We start from the raw sequence: 23,530 nt of genomic DNA, 5'->3' as shown, positions 1-23,530 counted from the left end.
ACATTAAACACTAAGATAATAACTAAAACTAAGACCTACAGCAAGTACCTAAAGAACTAACTGTTTTGTAACATCGCATCGCCTAAGTATCATCCATAGTTGCCCACAGACACTTCCATAGAGGTCGAAGGTTTGATTTCGTCGCGCCGCGTCGCGTCTAATCGCATCGTCGTCGCGTGCCCGTCGTCCACGCAAACCACGGTGTTACTTGGTTAGGGGAAGGTGGGGTATAACTTACCTCCTCCCAGGTGAGGATGGAGCCTTCTACGGCGCTGATCCACATGTCGCCTGCGCCGACGCCCACGTCGATCACACGCCGCTCTTCTGGATTGGAATGCTGGAACAAAATATACAATATGTTACATACATTACGCCGATCCAGAGGCCGTGAGTTCAAGTCTCACTCAAGGCAGACATTTTCCAAACCCAGTGGCATCGATTGCAGACGTTTCTGCTAATCAGAAAGTTATGGGATTACGCCTGAAATGTGAGTGTGCACGGGAAAACGTCCCACTTTGTCGATTGCTATAAAGCCGCTTTGTCAATTTATTCATATAGATACAAGTAAATATCGCCTTAATGGTAACCGACAAAGTGGGACGTTTTACTAAACACACTCACAAATTTTTCAGTACAGATGGTGCTTTGTGCCCGCTCTAGTCACAAAACTCACAAAGAGGTTAATTTCTTGTCAGGTCGAAACTTCAGAGGGCCATCGGTACTGAAAAATGTCGTACGATACACGTGCGATAAGAACATTCGTTACTCATGTTGTTTTAAAGCACTCCCTTCGTTCGTGTTTTAATTTATCGCCACTCGTGATATATATAATAATATATCATGCTAATACTTGGTTATCGGTTTTCGATATTCAAACAAGTCTGTCAGTAAATAAGAACAAAGAAAACTATATGCATCCTTTTCTTTAGGGTGCTAGAGAAAAGGATAGGATAGTTTTCTTTGTTCTTATTTACTGACAGACTTGTTTGACAGAGTATATAAGTATAGCAGCTTAGCAGCACTGTAAAATGTAATCACAGTGCATAGAGTGCCATCTCTTGACACAGGCTTAAAACTTTTGAACCTCAGTTTTGTCAATTTGGCCCATATTCTTAGCTTGATATATATGTTTTAAAATGTCAAATATTAATATTAGCGCCATCTAGCTGAGCGTACCCAAAGGTGTAATGCCATCTAGGTCACCGTACCTTTTTCTGTATGGTACTGAGGTACGATTTTTTCTTAGACTTTATCTGTCTATACGGAGTTATATATGTAATTATGTATTTGCTAAAACTATAAATAGTAACATCAATTTTGCGCAACTGGGTGTTGTCAGCCCCTTAATAAAAGCAATATCGCTCTGCCAATAAACCCAACATATCAACATTATCAACCTAGCAGCGTGAAACGATTTCGATTCATCATTAGTTCCGCCAAATCACTATCACAATCGATGTGATATTAGAAGAAAACGAAAGGAAATTGGCCCGATTATTGTGACATAATTATCTACATGTATTCAGCACACCTGCTACTCGTCCCGCGCCGTAGACTCGCTAAGGCTCGAAAATCACTCGCTGTCATCGGTGTTAAGATCTATAATACGCTACCGAATCATATAATCGCCTCCGCGACTGATAGCATATTTGCTCGTAAATTGAAAGCAATGTTAATTGACTTAAGTTGCTACACTGTAAATGAATTTCTATTCAGGGATCGTTAATATGTGTAATTAATTATAAAGTAATTTCTTTATTTTAATAAGACTTACCTATGTAACAAATTAAATTGTATACCTAAAATGTATAAAATGTTAATAAGATTTTTGAATATTAAAATGTAATAATAAAATTGTTAATTAAGATGATAAGTAGCTCTGTAACTATAATTTAATAATTGAAATATTTTGACGTGTAAAAAATGTAAATTTTTATCAATAAATGTATCTTATCTTATCTTATCTTATCTATTCATTGATACATGAAAAGCACTATCTGTAGGCCTAGCACATGATGGCCGCGGGAGTATGTCGCCGCGAGATAGATGACACGTCTTTGTCTAATTGTATTAATGACATAAGGACAGGTAGTCTATCTCGCGGCGACATACTCCCGCGGCCATCATGTGCTAGGCCTGCTGATGCAATAAAATAGGCGAGACGACTAAAAAAACTAATTAGTCCGTCCCGTCAGTTAGATTATCAAAGAACTTTAGACACGTATTTTTTTTTTCTCGTAAACGAAAAATATCGACGGTACAGTGCGTTGAAGTTTCGCGTGACGTCACGCCTAAGTACAATTTTTACTTACAAGTGACGTCACAAGCCACTCCGGAACTTTGATGCTCTATGTCTTTGTATTTTTTCCTTAATTAGAAAAAGCGAAAAATATATGTTCAGTATTTTTGGACGATCTAACTGACGGACTAAACAGAACGCCATTTTTTTATGTAGTCGTCATCCATTGTTGTAGAGAAATGCTGACAACAAAATTTACAATTAGTAATATCTTTGGACTTAGCGCCCCCCATATCTAGCGTCTCGCGAGCGTAGCGTAGGGTTAGCTGTATGGCAAAGCCTTTTTTCATACAGTTGACCCGACGCTACGCTCGCGAGACACTAGATGTGGGGGGGCTCTTAAATATAGTTAGGTGAACATAATCATGTATTCGATATGTCTTTGGTTATACTCCCCTAGCCCCGAACTGTGTGCGTAACCGAATACACAAACGCTTATGAAACGCTCACGATAATATCTCTTTCGTAGGTAATGTAGGTATCTATCTCTATCGCTCTAACGTATTAGCGCGACAGAGCCAGACTACATTTCTGCGGCGTTTCGGTCGCGTCTCGCGTCGCAGAAATGCCATTCGGCTACGGGGCCTGATTTCCAATCGCCAATCCTCCCGCGCGGTACTTCGTATAGTGATTAACGGCTATGAAATTAGCAGCAGTCAGCTGCCGCTTTGTTGTTGGTGGGTTGAGCAATGGCAATGGCAGCCATCTAAACACGTAAAAAAATGTAAATTGTCATCGCCTTCCGTTTCATACTTTGTCAGCTTAGAAACTATTAAGAAAAAAGTGAGTCGATCGCAGCATTCACGGTGGAAAAACCAATTCTACATACTCGTACCTAAATACTACAGTAAATTAAAACTATTGTATTGTATGTATAATTAAAACTTCATTTGTAACATGGAACGACACATTTTATGTTCACGCAATTGTAATAAAAATATTAAAATATATAACTTGACTAACCACCACGATATCAAATAAAAACTATAGTGATATCATGTAATGACAATAAAGCAAACGTTTATTCATGCCAACAGTTTTTATTGAGGCGATAATTAATTCCAATGTCTGCTATGTTCGAGTAGAGAACTTTTAAACAATAGTTATTTGTTTTACAAGGGGGCAAAGTTGTTGTTTAACCGCACGTGCCAATATTGATACCCGAGCAAGCGAAAGATTCCAATATTGAAAATTCAAAAAGTGGAATCTTGAGCGTTGCGAGTGTTTCAAGGCACGAAGATTAAACAAACTTTGCCTCCGAGTAAAACACATTTTTCACCACACTAACACGAACAAAATACTGACTATAAAACATGAAACTAAATGAAGTCCCATCAATGTATTCAATATTTATGATTCAAAATCATCAATGGTAACCACTGACATGTAATTTACTACTTATTAGCAATAAAAAAAATATGAATATGAATAATTCTACGGATGAACCGATTTAGATTTCGGTATTAATCGGGAGTGTCTTACCCATGTTTCATGAAAATCGGTTCACACGTCGCGGCTTTTTTTTTTCAAAATTTTAATATTGTGGTTAGGTTATATCATAGGATTTTTTCACACATATCGTCTAAGCCCCACGCGGTAAGCTCAAGAAGGCTTGTGTTGTGGGGGTGCGTATCGATCGGTATAACTTTTTTTGATATATTTTTAGTCGTTATAACGATCATTTGATATAATTATTGAATCGTATAACAACAAATAATATACTGACAAATTGTATAATTCTTATTTAATATGATGATCATTTTTTCGAATAACATTTATTATAACATACTTTGAATATAATGCTTATTTCCTATAATAAATAAATTGTATAACACAAATTATTTCTAAAGCCCAGTTAGAATTGCACAATAAATTAGATCCATCATTTACCAGAAAAGTGTATTAGGTTAGAACTGTGACCCTTACACACAACGCGCTGCTACCAGACAAACAGGTTAGGTTAGGTTAGAACTGTGACCCTTAAACATACGTACTGCTATCAGAAAAGTAGGTTAGGTTAGAACTGAGATCCCTTCAAAAAAGAATAAAATTAATTCATGAAATGTTTTATACTGTTTCCTAGTTATATTATACTAGTCGTATATCAATATATAGTTATACCATACCACGGTTATTACAAATAAGTGTTATACGAAATAATGATTATACAAAATAAAAGTAGATATTTTGTGGTTATACCAAATGTTAATTATGTCAACCGTGTTGTGGGTACCTAGACCACAAACTACATATCCAAATATTACATACACAAAAAATATCCATGCCTCAGGAACAATTAAATTCCCTAGCCGGGATTCGAACACGGGACCATCACCTAGCAGTGTTTTATAAACTAGTATCGAGTTAATAAGACATCAGGAGAAGTGCTCATATCTGAGATTTAAAGGGCAGCAAACAGACACAGTATAATAAAGAGTACTATCGTACAGTATGGCCACTCCCGCTCTCCGCTGAAAGTGCCGCCCACCGCTCTCGGTTACCTCACAGTTACCGCCTGCCATATCTCACTCATACAAGCGTGGTACTCGTTCACATACACGAGCTTATTAGAATGTGTGCTGGGAACGCGCCTCTTTCATATATTTGATCGCCAGTGTCCGTGACGTGATACGGACCAGACGGCATTCGCACAGCTCACGCCAAGGCCTCTATTAACGTGATTAATTCACTCTACGCAACAGCCGGTTTGTACAGGACATCTGTACAAACGCAAACATACGTACTATACAAGTATACATATCGTCACTACTTTTAAAAAATCTCGTATCTCACGCTGTTCCTCAAAGTTAAAACGCAGTAAGTCTAAGATATGCATTCCATACATACTTACTACAATTTTCTTTTCATTGACAGACGAAGATACAAGTTTTTTTAAAAGTAGTGACGATATATCAAGTACACAAGTACGGTCAGCCAAGAAAGTGGTTTACCACTTTTCGACTCTATTTGAAACACATAAGGTCGAAAAGTATCGTATTTATAGATGGGGAAAAGAAATCCGCGTTCTTCTTACAAACATAACAACAACATACAATCACGCCTGTTTCCCATAAAGGGGTAGGCAGAGCACATGAAAACTGCTAAAGTTACAGTGCCACTCTTGGCAAATAAGGGGTTGAAAGAAAACGAAACTGTGACATCTTTTAATAATATCAAAACAGGTGCCGGAGCCGAATGGCATTTCTGCGACGCGAAACGAAAACGAAACGCCGCGAAAGGTAGTCTGGCTCTGTCGCGCCCATACGCAAGAGCGATAGAGATAGATATCTACGAGCGTTTCGTTTCGTGAGCGTTTGTGCCATTCGGCTACGTATACGTACCCACCCAGGTCCAGAGACATTGACTTATAGAAATTATATGGACTTATATAAGGTCCTAATTTATTAGATGCAGATATTTTTACAGCTGATAGTACTCGGTCTCTGGAGTATATTAAACCGTGAAACATTATAGCTTTTACGATGTTTTTTTGGAGAAAACAAAAAACAAATTTGCTACGTAAAAACACTTATGTGATTATTAAATGAAAACTCATTTGAACAGATTCTAGTACCTCTTTTACGTACCACTTAACTGTTAACTGGCCACTTCAATGACATACTGTGCAGTTTTCCCGCCGAACCTTTACGACATTTACAACAAACAATTGTTGACATGACAGACAGTGTTATTGTGACATGTGATAATGCACATGATGATTTTTTTAGACGAAATTATAATTATTTTTTTTGTTAGGAAAATGAAATCAAAAAAGTTACATGAAAAGATTTCTTAATTTATATTTAAAGTTAATTATTTTAATGTAAAGTATCATGTGTTAAAATATCTGCAACTAATAAATTAGGACCTTATACAAATATAGCAAAGACAGGCCTCGCTACAACGAAATCAGATATTATATTTTTCTTATGATGCGATTTCTGTATGAATCCACTACTGGCTTACTACTTATAGCTCGAAAAGTAACTTAAATGTAAGTCCATGCCTTGCATGAGATTGAGACCTACGTACCTACTGAGAGATTGACGACCGGTCTGGCTCAGTCGGTAGTGACCCTGCCTGCTAAGCCGCGGTCCTAGGTTCGAATCCCGGTAAGGGCATTTATTTGTTTTAAGGTAGCTTTAAGGTAGCTTAAAAGTCGTCTGCGCAATCACGACACACATTCATTTATATAAGAATATTATTCTTGTCAATTCAAGTCGAACCATATTCGACCTTACTCATTGTATAATTGAAATTATGATGAAATTAATTAATACTAATTAAAAATATTTTCCTATTGTTTAAATTTAGGTACGACCTGTAACTTTTTTGTTATTAATAAAGAATTGTATTGTATTGTATTTGTGTGATGAGCACAGATATTTGTTCCTGAGTCATTGATGTTTTATATGTATATGTACTATATAAGTATGTATTTATCTATCTAAGTATGTATATCGTCGCTTAGCACCCATAGTACAAGCTTTGCTTAGTTTGGGGCTAAGTTGATCTGTGTAAGGTGTCTCCAATATTTATTTATAATTATTTATGCCTTGAGATTGAGACCTAACTACCTAGATGCTGTGAATTAATGCATTGTGAGACGAAAGTGACACCTCGGTCAGTAGGTAACATAACTGCCCACCAAATCCATCAATATATTTTTCCCCTCACTTGCTCGGAAACACGTGTTTTGTCCTTTAATACCAGCGGGTAAAAACGCATTTTATCCACTAGTGGGTAAAGTAATTTGACCATGAATAAAGTCAAATTAACTGCTTTAAAATTGATAAAAGTAGGTGAATCTAGTAATAAAGATGATTTACCACCTGTGGAACTACTGGAAGCAGTGATAAACGCATTGTATGCGTTGTAGTTTCCTTGCTATAGTGAGGGGAAAAGTTTTGTGTTACACTCGGGTGCAAATGTATTTTACTTCTCGTGTGTTAAAAAACTCGCAAGTTCAGGATTCTATTCTCGAACCACTCGCTTCGCTCGTGGTTCAACTATAGAATCCTTTCACTTGCTCGTTTTTCAATTCCACACTCGGCGTTAAAATACAACTTTGCCCCCTTGTATAACAAATAACTATTCTATACGCGGTGGAATAAAAAGGACCGACCGTTCAAACTTTGCATTGTGACTTTTGAGGGCATAGTTAGTAACTTTTATCATGGGACCAAAGCTGAAATCGCAAAAAAATTCGTCTGTTCCATAACTTCCGAATGTCATGTTGCCGCTCATTTCTATGGGGAACAGCGAATATTCGGCCGAACATTCGGCGAATATTTACCGAATATTCGGCCCATCTCTAATTGGTACCATAGTAAATTATTCGTAAAATTTGTAAGGTGATGTATGAAAGGAGGAAGTGAGATTTTATCAAATTTGACATTTACATTTTGATACCTCGGAACTTATTTTTTTTTTAATATATTTTATTTTATTCTACGTGAATTAATGATTATTTTACTGACATTTATTTTAGTTCTATTTGATTCAATTTCGCTTCCATGGTTTTCAATTAATTTATTTATACTAATTTTGTAATGACATTGTTAGAAAATTTAGATTTAGATTTGTAGAATACTAACCATATATTTAAGTTATTTATTATTATGTAATTGCGTACTAACAACAATGATCTCAGTTGGTCCTTTAAATAAATGAATTGAATTGAATTGAATTATGACCTCAAAAGTCATTACGCAGTCTGAACGGTCCTTTTAACCCCCGACGCAAAAACGACGGGTGTTATGTTTGACGTGTTTGTCTGTCTGTTTTTCTGTCTGTCTGTGTGTGTGTTTTTTTTTTCGTCTGAAAGCTGAGTTATTCGGGAGTGTTCTTAGCCATGTTTCATGAAAATCGGTCTACTATGTCGCGGTCGGGGGTTTTTTCAAAATTTTAATTTTGTGGTTAGGTTATTATTTCATGTGTCTTTACCTTTTTTTCTTTTCAGAAGAGGGGCATAAGCACTGCAAGCTTACATTTTTAGTGTTTATTTTCATAGCACTATTCCTTAGACATGTGTACTTATAAAATTATGTATAATGTTGCATTTATTGCCACATTGTAAAACCTATGGACCTGCTGAGTGCTGACGTAGAATAAATAAGTTATCTTTGAAATGTATATAAATATTATTCTTCCCCTATGAATGTAAGCCAGCCAGACTAACAGAAATATTTATTACAAGTCTGTTCAGTTTCACTGTATGAAGTGAATGTGCTAAATATAAACTGAGTGAGTCAAGTTTAAAGAAAAAATATTTTGTAAACAATAAGAATGTGTGAACTGTTTCAGAGCAAGCTAATTACGAGTGATTGAGTGTACACTGTACAGTAATCATCAGATATAACTAATGGCAACTCGACAACCGGTCTGGCTCAGTCGGTAGTGACCCTGCCTGGGCCCCATTTAATAAACATTACAATTCAACAATTTTGTAAATAAGGCACTGGTCCCACCGCGAGCTAGTGAACTATGAGCTATCGGCTATATAACCTAACCACAAAATTACAATTTTGAAAAAAACCCCGACCGTGACATAGTGAACCGATTTTCATGAAACATGGCTAAGAACACTCCCGACTAACTCAGCTTTCAGACAAAAAAAACTAAATCAAAATCGGTTCATCCGTTCGGGAGCTACGATGCCACAGACAGACACACACACAGACAGACAAACAGACAGACAGACACGTCAAACTTATAACACCCCTTCGTTTTTGCGTCGGGGGTTAAAAAGTGACATATTTGTAAAGTTTTGCTACAAGTGCTGTTTAATAAAACCTACAATTAGAAAACGTAAAATTGTAACCATTGTAAAAGCCGTTTAATAAATATTTAAATATGTAAAAAACGCCTGTAGTTTACAATGACAATATTGTACTCACAAATTTGTAATGGTAACTTACATTTTCAACAAGTTCTCAATAATTTGGTTTACCGTTTAACTGTTTCATATTATTAAGAATGCAAATCAACAACAAAATTAAAATTTGATCTCTCATTTACGTAAACAAGGATATTTTATTTGGTCTGTTAAGTGAAAAATTAAACGCACGAGATTAAAATAAAGAAGTGGAAAGAGATTGCCAAGCAACTGAAATCCTTGAATATGTATAAAAAAGGCTAGAATACTCCATGTGCATCTGCTACCGCATGATATTGAGAGCCACAGCTCATCCAGTGCAATGCACACACAATCTGTTCAGTGGGTGAAAGAGCTGCATTTCTATTAGTCTCACTTTGAAGATAACCCCCTATTGCCCTATTTTTAAAAGTAAATATTCGACGGTAGTTTTGCTCATCCGGAATTTTTCGTTGAACTGACCTTGGGGGACGTCTAACCGAATTGAGGAGAGGTGGCCGCTGCAGCCACGGAATGGGAGCTCTTCCATACCGATCGCCACAGCCTCCTGTCCACCGGTCCAGGCTCGGGAAGCATCAGCTCTGCTCTGTCTTCGAACGTTAACCTCCAAATCTGAGGACCTGAAATAGGTTTAAAAAAAAACAATGACCCTGAGGCTTCCACCAACCCTTAGCGAGGGTTAAAATATTACTCGAACGAATGTGAAACGTACCCATTCCAGAAAAGAAGCCGGCTTGTGGTTCCGTGCAATCATGTCAATGGAAGGGGTCCTCAGTAATTTTATAAAATTAAAATCATCTGAAAATAATGGACACAAGAATTAGCACTGAACGTAACACAACAAACTGCATTCGAATATGGAAGAAAATACTTACGATTATGCGATTAATTCGCGATTTAAAAATTAGAATGTGGCGCATTGGCCCTGAAGAATTTGAAAACCACCCGTCTACATCCTTTCCAATATGCAAAGTGTCGGCTGACAGCTCGGCCCACAGATACGTGACGAGATGCATTCGCCTATAGACAACAACTTTAACTTCTGTCTTAAAGAGGGTAATAAAATATTTCCAAAAAGGAACGAAAACTAACAATACAATAATAAATTGAGTTTTATTTTTAATAAATGAAAATTCAAAAGGGATTTTGGAAGGAAATAAATTAACGACGATCGACACGCCATCTTTTGTCATTCTAGCTAACAGCAAACTGGGTTATCAATACAATCCTGCCGATAGATGGCTCTGCCTGTACGAAACCAATAGTTACTTGAGTATAATATCAGCTAAATAAAAATATACCTACGAGGTTTGAAAAAATATTGTTACAGTACTCCCCTCCCCAGAGAAAATTTTGACGCAGGCAAAATTTTGAGCTGGTCCCCAGCTCCAAACTACAGGAAATATGGGTAATATAACAGCTACAACTCGAAATCTATAATCGATAACAAAAAAAACCATCCAAATCGAACCCACGCACTAAACCAGATAAGAATAGCCCCTTTTTTTTTAGGTAAATTACTACATTACGTCGCATCGTCTATATTTCTTGGCGGCACAGCGAGCTATACCAGACAGCGGGCTGTACGTCCAAGCGATATAACGGAAGACGGCTTATAGCTAAATGAAATTTCCCTAACAAATATCGGTGACAGCTAAGAATACAAAGAACAGACAATAACACCAGAACAACGAAGCGTATATACCGGCTGCGTCTATGTACGACACAAGACGGAACGTTTCGACACAACATTAGACATAAGTACAAGGGTTGACTGTACAGACCGCGTCTCAGGCGACGCAAGTCTGTCGGTCCGACAACACAAAAGAACGCCAACGTTCACGCATATGATTTAAGTCATATCGCAAAGCATCAACAAGGGTACAACACTGCTATTAAGAATTCTCCGTTTAAATCCGCAAGAATCCGACCAGCCAGTGAAGCTGAAATGCTGGTTTAAAACGCCAGCACCAGAAAACTACGTGAAGAGAACTTTTAAATCGTCCACTCACCACCAAACATCGAAAAGGTAATACTTGTGTACGGACGTATTAGTACCATCCGGACACAATGTACTTAACTCCCACTTCCAACACATAAAAAAAACGCCTACTATACATCAAAACAAAAAAAACTACCTATCACCGATAACTGCTAATAAATGAATACCTACTCCTTAAACGTAACAACAATATGGAAAAACTCTTGTTAAATCTAACCCACCGGAAAGTAGGTAATAAAGATAACGCCTCGTAAACAACTTAGATCACGAACACTTTCACAACAAAATATTTATTCTAAAGTATTTTCAACCACAAAGGAAACCCACGAAAAATATTAAATGTGCACGCTGGACTAATTTAAATAATAAAAGGTCCAAACAATCACCCAATTATTTAAATATAAAAGTTAGGTTAAATTATTATTATTAATTTTTTTTTTTCTAATCACCCTGTATGCTCTTTACATGTTTAACTTTATGTAGTAAAACTCAATTAAAATACCTACATAAATATTTGTACTAAATTTACAACACCAACTTCAATATCGTTAAGGTAGGAAGAATAAAATAGGTAATTTAGAAAAACAAGACACCAATTATTACGACTGGCTGTAGGTACTTTAAATTACTTCAACTATTATCATTAGGTAAGAACTATGAACAATTAAAATTAACCACCTTGTAGAAAAATATGTAGTCTAGTTAAATACAATATAAAATAAAGTTAATTTGCTAGTCACACCTTTCACATCAAAATGTAAAAAAAAATCCTGATTTACGAATTACAAAATGCAGTAGGTACCAAGCGTTTGGTACTATTCAGAATTAAATACAAGCAAATTTTTCTTACTTTTCACTAATATAAAGAGACAAAATGGTTTTGTAGGTAGATATAGTACTGTTGGCAATGAATAAAAATAACCAGATTTGGTACCCACCAACTAACAAGAGGTAATAATTATCTATTTATATGGTACTATACATTTAACACACAAAGAAAGTAATACGGAAACCTTTCCTTTATTTTTAGTAAGGAATTGATTTTGCCAACAATCTTAGGTAGGTATGTAAATAATCACCAATACTATGTTTAAGAAAATTTATAAATAGGTACCTACGCAACCAACGGTCTTCCAGTCTGAACTCTCTAAAGCCACACGTAGGGCTGCCACTGTTACAATTTTGGGGATTACCTAAGGGTAAATAAAGTAAACTAGGTATTTATATAGAAAATAACTTTTTAATTAACTTACTTTTTAAAAATAATTTCGAAAGTAATAATACACTACTTAGTAACGCCTAACTGGTAGGCAATGAAACTACCCTTATTATAAATTATATCGCTAGCTCAGTCTATTTACTTAAAAAAAAAAAACAAATACCTAAAATTTAGAGCATAGGGGTGAGTCAGTAGTTCTGGTACTGGAAGACCGGGTAAAAGGTAAATTATTAATTAAAAAATTAATTTATGTTGGGCGCCTTTTTGAAAAATAAACGAGGAACGCTCTGACCTTGGGGGACGTCTAACCGAATTGAGGAGAGGTGGCCGCTGCAGCCACGGAATGGGAGCTCTTCCATACCGATCGCCACAGCCTCCTGTCCACCGGTCCAGGCTCGGGAAGCATCAGCTCTGCTCTGTCTTCGAACGTTAACCTCCAAATCTGAGGACCTGAAATAGGTTTAAAAAAAAACAATGACCCTGAGGCTTCCACCAACCCTTAGCGAGGGTTAAAATATTACTCGAACGAATGTGAAACGTACCCATTCCAGAAAAGAAGCCGGCTTGTGGTTCCGTGCAATCATGTCAATGGAAGGGGTCCTCAGTAATTTTATAAAATTAAAATCATCTGAAAATAATGGACACAAGAATTAGCACTGAACGTAACACAACAAACTGCATTCGAATATGGAAGAAAATACTTACGATTATGCGATTAATTCGCGATTTAAAAATTAGAATGTGGCGCATTGGCCCTGAAGAATTTGAAAACCACCCGTCTACATCCTTTCCAATATGCAAAGTGTCGGCTGACAGCTCGGCCCACAGATACGTGACGAGATGCATTCGCCTATAGACAACAACTTTAACTTCTGTCTTAAAGAGGGTAATAAAATATTTCCAAAAAGGAACGAAAACTAACAATACAATAATAAATTGAGTTTTATTTTTAATAAATGAAAATTCAAAAGGGATTTTGGAAGGAAATAAATTAACGACGATCGACACGCCATCTTTTGTCATTCTAGCTAACAGCAAACTGGGTTATCAATACAATCCTGCCGATAGATGGCTCTGCCTGTACGAAACCAATAGTTACTTGAGTATAATATCAGCTAAATAAAAATATACCTACGAGGTTTGAAAAAATATTGTTACAGAACGTAAAATCCGTTACATTCCAAAGTAAAATGTATCCTTTTACGAAAAAATCGTCGATATTCATAATCGTCCCATTACTGTCGCTACTAGTTGTTAGAACCATATTTTTTGATTATGCAGATCGTAAAGCACACTTCAAATCGAGTTTTGACACAGCATTAATCTCCTGTCAGAATTGTACTACAATTTACATAATATGTAAACTTGTAATTACAATTATGTGTTCAATAAAGCACATTTCCTTACAAAATTGTTAAAAATCACCTGTCAAGTGAAAATGTTTATTGAACAGAAATATGTAAAATTGTAGCTTAACTCCTAGGGCCTGCTAAGCCGCGGTCCTGGCTTCGAATCCCGGTAAGGGCATTTATTTGTGTGATGAGCACAGATATTTGTTCTTGAGTCATGGATGTTTTCTATGTATACGTTAGGGTGGAGCGAAAAAACACTTTTCTGGAATTAGCAAACCTAATAGTTATCAATCAATGCCCCTTAGTCTATGAAGCCTTTGTGCAAATTTTCAGCTTTTTAAATCAACATCTTCTGCCTCCGCATTAGGTTTGAAATTTTGAAAATCTCATACAAACCTGAAAATTCAACTTTTAGATAAAAAATGTTTTTCAGCAGTATTGTGTTCAGTATACATTATTGATACATATTATTACAAGATACTACCAAAAATTGCGAAAATAGCGTTGAAAATCGCCAATTTTCAGTATTTTAGCGGTTATTTTGGCAGGAGAGTGAATGCTGGGAATAGAGTGAATGGAGCACTAAACGCTTTTATGGGCAGCCAGAAAGTGTCGCAAAAAGCACGCCTGGCGGTGCATAGAGGAGTTTTAGTGCCTACACTTATGTATGGTAGTGAAAGTTGGGTGTGGGAGAAAAGACATCAAAGTCAAGTGAATGCCGTGGAAATGAGAGCGTTAAGAAGCATGGCTGGTGTGAAGTTGAGTGATAGGATCAGAAATAGCGTGATAAGAGAGAAATGTGGAGTGGATGTAGATGTGGTGACAAAGATTGAGATGGGTATGTTAAGGTGGTTCGGGCATGTAGAGAGGATGGATGAGAGGAGAGTAACGAAGAAAGTATATGAAAAAAGAGTGGAAGGGTCAGTTGGACAGGAAGTGGAAGACCTAGGCGAACTTTTCTTGTTCAAATCGGGGAAATATTGCAAAAAGGCCAGGTCAGAAGTACTCGAAACCGACGAGCGTGTATGAGAAACGTTATGAAAGTGTGTGAAGCGAAAGTGATTTGTCAGGATCGTAGTAAATGGAAATCCGTGATCTCGGCCTACCCCTCTGGGAAACAGGCGTGATTGTATGTATGTATGTATGTATTTTGGCAAATTTACTGAAACTAGACAAACTTTGGCGATTCTTGACGCTATTTTCGCAACTTTTTGTAGTTTCTCATTTTGTAGCTTATCAATAATATAATATACTAAACATAATACCTACTGCCGAATTTTTTTTAAATCTGAAAGTTGAATTTTTAGGTTTGTATGAGATTTTCAAAATTTCAACCCTAATGCGGAGGCAGAAGATGTTGATTTAAAAAGCCGAAAATTTGCACAAAGGCTTCATAGACTAAGGGGCATTGATTGATAACTATTAGGTTTGCTAATTCCAGAAAAGTGTTTTTTCGCTCCACCCTAGTATACGTATCTTATCTTATACTTTTAAACGAGCAATTCTTGTATATTTATTTATTTATTTATTTATATATATATTTATTTACACTGACGATCTCGGAAACCGCTCTAACGATTTCGCAGAAATTTGTTATATGGGGGTTTTTGGGGGTGAAAAATCGGTCTAACTTATCCTTAGGTCCCGGAAAACGCGAATTTTCGAGTTTTCATGCGTTTTTCTTCGCGCGCCATCTCGTGTTCAGTAGTTGTACTGTTGAGACAGAATTCTTTCGGTCGATGTAAGTACTATTTATTGCAAACACTAGATGGCGACACAGGTCAAGGCTAAAACGAATAGAAAATACACTATTTGAGTTTTTGTGGCGAAATGCGCGCCATCTCGTGTGGAGTAGTTGTGTTGTTAAGGCTGAGAATTCTTTCGCTCGATGTAGGTACTATTCATTTTTGAACTAGATGGCGACACATGTCAAGGATACGAAACAGAACCGAGCGAAGCTCGGTTGCCCAGATATTTTATATATAATGTACATAAATATCGTTGTCTGAGTACACACAATACAAGCCTTGTTGAGCTTACAGTGGGATTCAGTAAATCTGTGTAAAAATGTCGTATATTTATTTATTTATTTATATAGAATAATGTCAGGTTGATATGTGGTGGTGACTTGATCACAGTAGATTCATATATTTAAATTTAGAAAAGATAGAAAAGTGGAAAATTACTGTCTTAGGAGCATTCCATGGGATGTCTCATACAAACGTTTTGTATGGGACAGCCCATGGTATTTCGTGTGTTGCAATGTCTTTTTTAACCCCGACGCAAAAACGACGGGGTGTTATAAGTTTGACGTGTCTGTCTGTGTGTATGTCTGTCTGTTTGTCTGTCTGTCTGTCTGTGTGTGTGTGTCTGTCTGTGGCATCGTAGCTCTCGAACGGATGAACCGATTTTGATTTAGTTTTTTTTGTCTGAAAGCTGAGTTAGTCGGGAGTGTTCTTAACCATGTTTCATGAAAATCGGTCCACTATGTCGCGGTCGTGGTTTTTTTTTTTAATTTTAATTTTGTGGTTAGGTTAGTTAGCATTTAAAGCAGGCGATCATGTTTCTGTGCATAATTTTGCAGATTGAACACGAAAAATTTCATTTTATACCCAGGCAATTTTCAGAAAATTCGCATTTTTACGGGACAACGGTTGACTATTTCGTGGAATGCTCCCTTAGGTGAAACTTGACCTCCTCTGAAGCACTGTATAATAAAGAGTACTTATCTTACAGTATGGCCACTCCCGCTTCCCGCTGAAAGTGCCGCTCACCCCCTCTTGGTTACCTCACAGTTACCGCCTGTCAAAGACGCGAACAGTCGACCTGTCATATTTCACTTATACAAGCATGGTACGCGTTCACCTACACGAGCTTAGATTAGACCGTGTGTGTGCTAGGAACGCGCCTCTTTCATATCTTTGATCGCTAGTGTCCGAGGAGTGTCTGAAGTCTAACGCCGTGGCTTGCGACTCGCGCGACGGCGATGCGACGCATACGAAATCAAACCTTATCGATATGGAAGTATGAGACGCGACGGCGACGGTCGCGCGACCGTCGCCCACGCAAGACACGGCGTAACACTCACCCAAGATAGTAATTTTTCCACTTTTCAAATTCTAAGCTTAATACCATTGGTTGTAAACATTTCTGCTTATTAAAAAATAAATGCATCTCACATTTAGAAATGAACAAACTCTAAAACACCGTAAACACATGTAGGTACTATTTTTTTAACAGTATCCTCATACAAAAAGACAAGGAAAAGCTATCAATGTTTTTGGATCCACCTAAACAGGTTTGCTCAACATAATAAAAGTAAATTGATATTAGGGTTGTCTTGTCTTACTTACTACCAACTGGTATGAACCACTCCGTAGCCGAATGGCATTTCTGCGACGCAAAACGAAAAGCCGCGAAAGGTAGTCTGGCTCTGTCCCGCAAGAGCGATAGAGATAGATATCTACGAGCGTTTCGTTTCGTGAGCGTTTCGTGAGCGTTTCGTGAGCGTTTGTGCCATTCAGCTACGTACCCTGAAGTGGTTTGGAAACTTAAATAACATGTAAAATTATGAAGAGAATCACTAAGTGACAGTGACATTCCTAACTTTATGAACTATGAGACACTGTGTGGACATGGCTCATTAGCCAAATAGCTGCTCAATTTGTTTTTTTTTATCGTGCAGAAACATCTGCGAGCGATATTACATATTTTTGAATTAAAGGAAGAATTGAAAAATTCACACCTCCGCAGGACTCGAACCTGCGACTTCGGGCCTTATAGGGGCCATCGCGATTGAAACTGCGCCATGGAGGCCTGCTGGACGTGTGCGAATTTATCCATGCCTTCCCTCAATACTCAACCGCCTTGCAGCAGTTGGATGCGCGATGGCCCCGGCAAGGCCAGAGGACGCAGGTTCGAGACGTTCGAGTCCTGCCGGAGGTGTGAATTTTTCCATTCTTCCTTTAATTCAAAAATATCAAATAGCTACTCGCATGTAGTTATATAATAACTAGCTTTTTACCGCGGCTTCACTCATGTACTAAAGTCACAAATGTTTAGGAATACCCATGTGATGTTTCAAATAAAATAGTCAAACTAATCTTGTTATCGCGCAAATGTTAATGCGCAAATGTAGGACTAGAGATGAATCTCGAAAAAACTAAACTTATGACCAATAATAAAGAGATACCAATTTTAGCAAACAACACTGCACTCGAATATGCCCAAAAATATATATATCTTGGTAAACAAATATCATTTAACCCTGAAAGACATACAGAAGAAATAGAAAGAAGAACTCAACCATATTATGTGCCTGGCTGTTAAACTTGGACCCTAAACCAGTCAACCAAAAATAAAATACAGACCACGCAAAGAGCAATGGAAAGAAGCTGTTTAGGCATCAAGTTAAAGGACAGAATAAGATGCTCAGATATTAGACAGAAGACGCAAGTAACTGATGCCTTACGCTTTGCTCAAAGCAGGAAATGGAGATGGGCGGGTCACGTGGCAAGGCTAAACGATGACAGGTGGACAGGAAAGGTTACAAAGTGGAAAGGACCACAGGGATCAAGAAAGAGAGGACATCCACTATCCAGGTGGCAGGATGACATTGTGGCTACTGCAGGCAAGGAATGGCATAGCATGGCAAAAGATAAAATAAAATGGAAACAGCTGGAGGAGGCTTTTACCCAAAAGGGGTCTACAGAATACAATCAATAATAAAAACTAAATTGAAAGAAGAGAAAATCTTTCTGTAGAATAATAAAGCTTAAATAAATAAATATAATCTTGTTATCCCATCCAAATTTTGGACCCCCATTTTATCCCCTTAAGAGGTGAATTTAGAAAAATCCTTTCTTAGTGCTCCTCTACACCTTGTAAGGAACCTACGTGCCAAATTTGAAATCTGTAGGACCAGTGGTTTCGACTGTGTGTTGATATGTCAGTCAGTCAGTCAGTTTCTTCTTTTATATATTTAGATTAGGTAATGACATCTAAGCTATCGAAACTACATGTTAGATCTATATCCCCACACACGCCTTATAACTGACTGGGTTTGAAACACTCAAGAGTTTTAAATGGAGATAAAAACAGTAATAAATTTTATCTATGCTAAGGGAACAGTTACCGCCATTACCAGCAATAACATCATACATAACTCAGCTTGCAGACAAAAAAAACTAAATCAAAATCGGTTCCTCCGTTCGAGAGCTACTATGCCACAGACAGACACGTCAAACTTATAACACCCCGTCGTTTTTGCGTCGGGGGTTAAAAAAAAAAGGCTGCATAAATATCTAAAACACTCTTATGGCTCTAGACATAAAAATATGTCAGGTATTTTTGCAGCCTTCTTTTTGTGCCGTTATTTCAGGTGACTGTAGGTAGTAATTCCACAATTAGTGATGGTAATATACGTAGTTAGTCACATAGCTTTATCAGACTTAAGGAAAACCCATATCAGTGGCCAATGTAAATATAAAGAATTTAAGTAGTAATTTAAATATGTTACTGTAAATGAAGGTGACTTTTGCCCTAGGTAACTTCAGGATTCATTTGATCCAGGTTTTATTATTATCATTGGATCTAACTATGATTTTATCATTTTCATTAAATAAATAAACTGGTTTCGTCTGATTTTACTTAAATAATAAATAAATAAAATTAAATAAATAAATAAATATTATAGGACATTCTTACACAGATTGACCGAGTCCCATGGTAAGCTCAAGAAGGCTTGTGTTATGGGTACTCTCGACAACAATATAATATAATATACAAATACTTATATACATAGAAAACATCCATGACTCAGGAACAAATATCTCTGCTCATCACACAAATAAATGCCCTTACCGGGATTCGGACCCGGAACCGCGGCGTAGCAGGCAGGGTCACTACCGACTACGCCAGACCGGTCATCTTGACTATTCCTGTTAAAAATTAAAGGTAGAGCAGATAAGCTAAGGGCTTTGCTTGCTTGTTGCTTAATATTTAAAGAAGTTATAATTACTTAGTCGGTATACCAGACTAAGAGAGAGAGCTAGACAGGAGAGCTGGAGAAGATTTACAGAAGACATAGACAGCTACTCAGAAGGTGCGAGGGTGGTAAAGCTGTTAGCTGGAGACCGGGCGTGCCAACTGGGGAGCCTAAGAGTGGACGGAGACTTAATCACAGAACCGGAGAGGGTACTGAGTATTATGCTGAGCACACATTTTCCGGGCTGTGAAGAGGTGACAGAGACAGATGAGCAGTTAAGCCGGGTGGAGGCCGACTGGGAGGGAGCAGCGGAAGTGGTGGAGGAGAGCAGGATAGAGTGGGCGCTCTTCTCCTTTGCACCCTTCAAGTCTGCGGGTCCGGACGGAGTCCTACCGGTACTACTGCAGAAAGGGTATGAGCACATAAAAGACGACCTACTGGAACTATACAGGGCAAGTATTGCTCTCAGATACATTCCAAAGGTGTGGAGAGAGGTAAGGGCGGTCTTTCTACCTAAACCAGGCAAGAAATCATATCAAGAGGTCAAATCATTTAGAAGCATAAGTCTATCGTCTTTTGTCCTAAAGACCCTAGAGAAGGTGATGGACAAGCATATTAGAGAGAAGGTCAACTGCAGTGAACACCCGCTTCACGGGAATCAGCATGCATATATGGCTGGGAAGTCAACGGAGACGGCTCTTCATAACCTAGCTGTGCGGGTAGAAAGGGCACTAGAATCAAAACAGTACGCTCTAGGCTGCTTCTTCGACGTGGAGGGGGCCTTTGACAGGGCTACTTTCCAGGCCGTTGAAGAGAGTCTAGAGAGAGAAGGCATCCGACCGACATTAGCGCAGTGGATAGGCAGTATGCTTAGGTGCAGGTCTATAACGGCGGAGTTGGGAGGTACAACAAAGACGATTAGTCCCAGGAGGGGGTTCCCGCAGGGAGGCTGCTTGTCACCCTTGATGTGGTGTCTACTTCTGGATTCTATGGTAAGAGAACTCAACAGGGGAGGCTTGTATATGCAGGCCTACTCTGATGACGGAGTACTACTGGTGAGAGGTATGGTCCTTAGTGTCATGAGGAACATAATGGTAAGAGGTCTCAGGCAGGTACTGGGATGGTGTAGAGGGAGAGGACTGGATCTCAATCCGTCGAAAACTAAGCTGGTGTTATTCACTAACAAGAGGAAAAAAGAGATGGAACCCATAAAGATAGAGGGTGTAGAATTAGAAATGGTAGACGAGCTCAAATATCTGGGTATTACTCTTGACAGTTCACTCAGATACAGGACTCATATCAGAGAGCAGACGGCTAAGGCCATAAGAACGCTGTATCAATGTAAAAGGGCAGTGGGGAAGAACTGGGGACTGAAGCCGGGTATGATCCACTGGATTTACAAGGCTATTATCCTACCCAGGGTGCTATATGGGGCAGTGATCTGGTGGCACAGGACCCATATTGGAGAATATCGGAAGAATCTGACAAAAGTACAAAGACTAGCCTGCCTCATGACGACGGGGGCTATGAGAACCACCCCGACTCATGCTATGAAGGTGCTGATAGGCTTAAAGCCCCTTTGGATTGAGGCAGAGAAGAGAGCCATGGAACAGTGGTACAGAATGAAAGCATGTAAGGAATGGAGAGGAAGTTGTGTGGACAAGAGACATGCACTGATACAAAGAGAGGCACTATCAAAACTAGAAATGCTGATGGCCAATAATGACCTCATAAAGAGGGAGGAGATTTTCGATAAGAAGTACAGGGTACATATAGGAGAAAGAGACAACTGGAAGGTAGGGGTCGTGCACCCAACGACTATATGCTTCACAGATGGCTCTAGGAGAAGCTCTACAAAGTTAGCAGGGGCGGGAATAGTAATCCCGAAACTAGGAGAAAAGGTGTCAATACCACTAGGGAGATACACTAGCGTGTTTCAAGCAGAGGTATGTGCCATAGCGCGCTGTGCACGTATAATAAAAGAAAGTGACATACAAGATGGAGCCGTGGTAATATACACTGATAGCCAAGCGGCGCTAAAGGCTCTGAAGAGAATATCGGTGACCTCGTCCCTGGTGAAAGAATGTAGGGAAGAGCTCAACTCGATAAGCAAGGATAGAAGTGTAACGGTTGCGTGGGTACCGGGACACCAGGGAGTTACAGGTAATGAGAAAGCGGACGAGTTGGCAAGGGCGGGGGCGGAGACGGAATTCTTGGGTCCGGAACCGGCTCTGCCGATGTCAGCTGACGTCACGAAAGGAGTCATTGAGAAGATAAAAGAGATGGAAGCACAAAGAGACTGGGAAAAAGAGACCAGTTGTAGACAAACGAAGATGATGATAGAAGGTAGAGACCAAAGGAGAACTAGGTATCTTTTGAAACTAGGTAAGAATAGTCTAAGAATGTTGACCGGCATCGTAACGGGACACAACACTCTCAACAGACATATGAAGTTAATAGGTATCAGTAGCGACGAATCCTGTCCACATTGTGGTAAGGAGGAGACTAGCTTGCACTTACTAGCAGAATGTATCATGTATGCGGCACCGCGATATGATACATTCGGCAGAGACAATTTGGGAGAAGATGAACTCAAGGATGTCGAACTTAAAGATGTCCTTCTGTTCTGCAGGAAAACAAGAAGATTTGAGGAGAGAAGTGTGGGAGGGCAGCCGGGACAGTAACCTGCAGCTCCAACTCCAGGGAATTGGGCTGAATGAACGCACCAGCGATCGACAGCCCGCCTGTATCCGGCCAGGCGTCCCTACACTACATCTACATCTACTTAGTCGGTCCTAAAGTTCTGTCACAAATGCTTTAACTGATAAAATTGTATATAAAGGTTTTTATTCAATAAAAAATACATGATATCAAAACCTGTTTTATACTTATTAAAATGTGATATAAACGATCGAAAATGTAGATCGTGATTTTTAAGAATCCTTGATTACTTTGAGTTTGTCGATAGACGTCAGCACGCGGAAAAATAGACTTCGCAAAAGAAAGAAAAAACATTGTTACATTAGCCAAATAAAATAATTATTTTTTTAGTATGAGTTCTCTGAATTTGGGCATATTGAATTACTGGTATTTCATTTTCCTAGAAATCTTTAAGTCTGCTAGTAACCTTTAGAACTTGGGTACTTTTCAGTAAAACGCTTAGATTTCACAATCATCAATGGGAATGTGCAACAAAACGTTGTACAGTAGCAATATTGTCCATTTAATTCACAAAAATCATATACAAACTTAAAGATAAAAGATCCAGCGTTTATAATAAGTATCATTAAAGCATATTAAGCCAACCAAAAATAAATAAAAAATAAAAACGTCCGGAAGAGGTCGCGTGTTTCTTGACTTGTTTTTTTTACCAAATTTTCAGATGTTACAAGGAACCACGCGAAACTGCGACAGCAAAGTACTTTAAGTAATATTGCAATTTATTCAGTATGAAACGAGCTTTCAAACCATGCATATGCATAGTAAGAAATATCTGTCAATAAAGTTTTTATCACTTAAAACCTTTGTGACAGAACTTTAGAACTGACTAATTATAGCAGAATTAGCTTTTGCCCGCGGCTTTGCTCGCATTAAATTTGTGAAAATTGCGGAATACTCCATACAAATGTCCACCCCCATTTTAGGTAAATGGGCGTTTAGAAAGAGACAAAAAGTAGCCTATGTCACTCTCCATCCCTTATCTATCTCCAAATAAAAAATCACGTCAAATCGTCGCTCCGTTTTGCCGTGAAAGACGGACAAACAAACAGACACACACTTTCCCATTTACAATAA

The 23,530-nt window shown here is 38.2% G+C and overlaps 1 protein-coding gene and 2 long non-coding RNA genes across 3 annotated transcripts in view; all 3 read right to left on the bottom strand.

Moving 5' to 3' along the window:
* Window positions 1–23,530, bottom strand: part of LOC125231617 (calcium-transporting ATPase type 2C member 1) — a 96,736-nt gene that overhangs the window by 72,239 nt on the left and 967 nt on the right. The window contains 1 exon segment of the mRNA XM_048137082.1: window positions 239–337. Within this exon segment, the coding sequence (XP_047993039.1) occupies window positions 239–337 (99 nt within the window).
* Window positions 9,715–11,142, bottom strand: LOC125231618. Its single transcript, XR_007177639.1, has 3 exons — window positions 10,052–11,142; window positions 9,889–9,974; window positions 9,715–9,796 (listed from the first exon to the last, which is right to left on the bottom strand). It is a non-coding gene; the product is annotated as an uncharacterized LOC125231618 (long non-coding RNA).
* Window positions 12,766–13,551, bottom strand: LOC125231619. The gene is made up of 3 exons (XR_007177640.1): window positions 13,103–13,551; window positions 12,940–13,025; window positions 12,766–12,847 (listed from the first exon to the last, which is right to left on the bottom strand). It is a non-coding gene; the product is annotated as an uncharacterized LOC125231619 (long non-coding RNA).

The sequence above is a fragment of the Leguminivora glycinivorella genome, chromosome 12 (genome assembly GCF_023078275.1).
Source record: "Leguminivora glycinivorella isolate SPB_JAAS2020 chromosome 12, LegGlyc_1.1, whole genome shotgun sequence".
NCBI classification, from domain to species: Eukaryota; Metazoa; Arthropoda; class Insecta; order Lepidoptera; family Tortricidae; genus Leguminivora; species Leguminivora glycinivorella.
The sequence above is the reverse complement of the archived record's forward strand: the minus strand, read 5'-3'. Positions and strand labels throughout refer to the sequence as shown.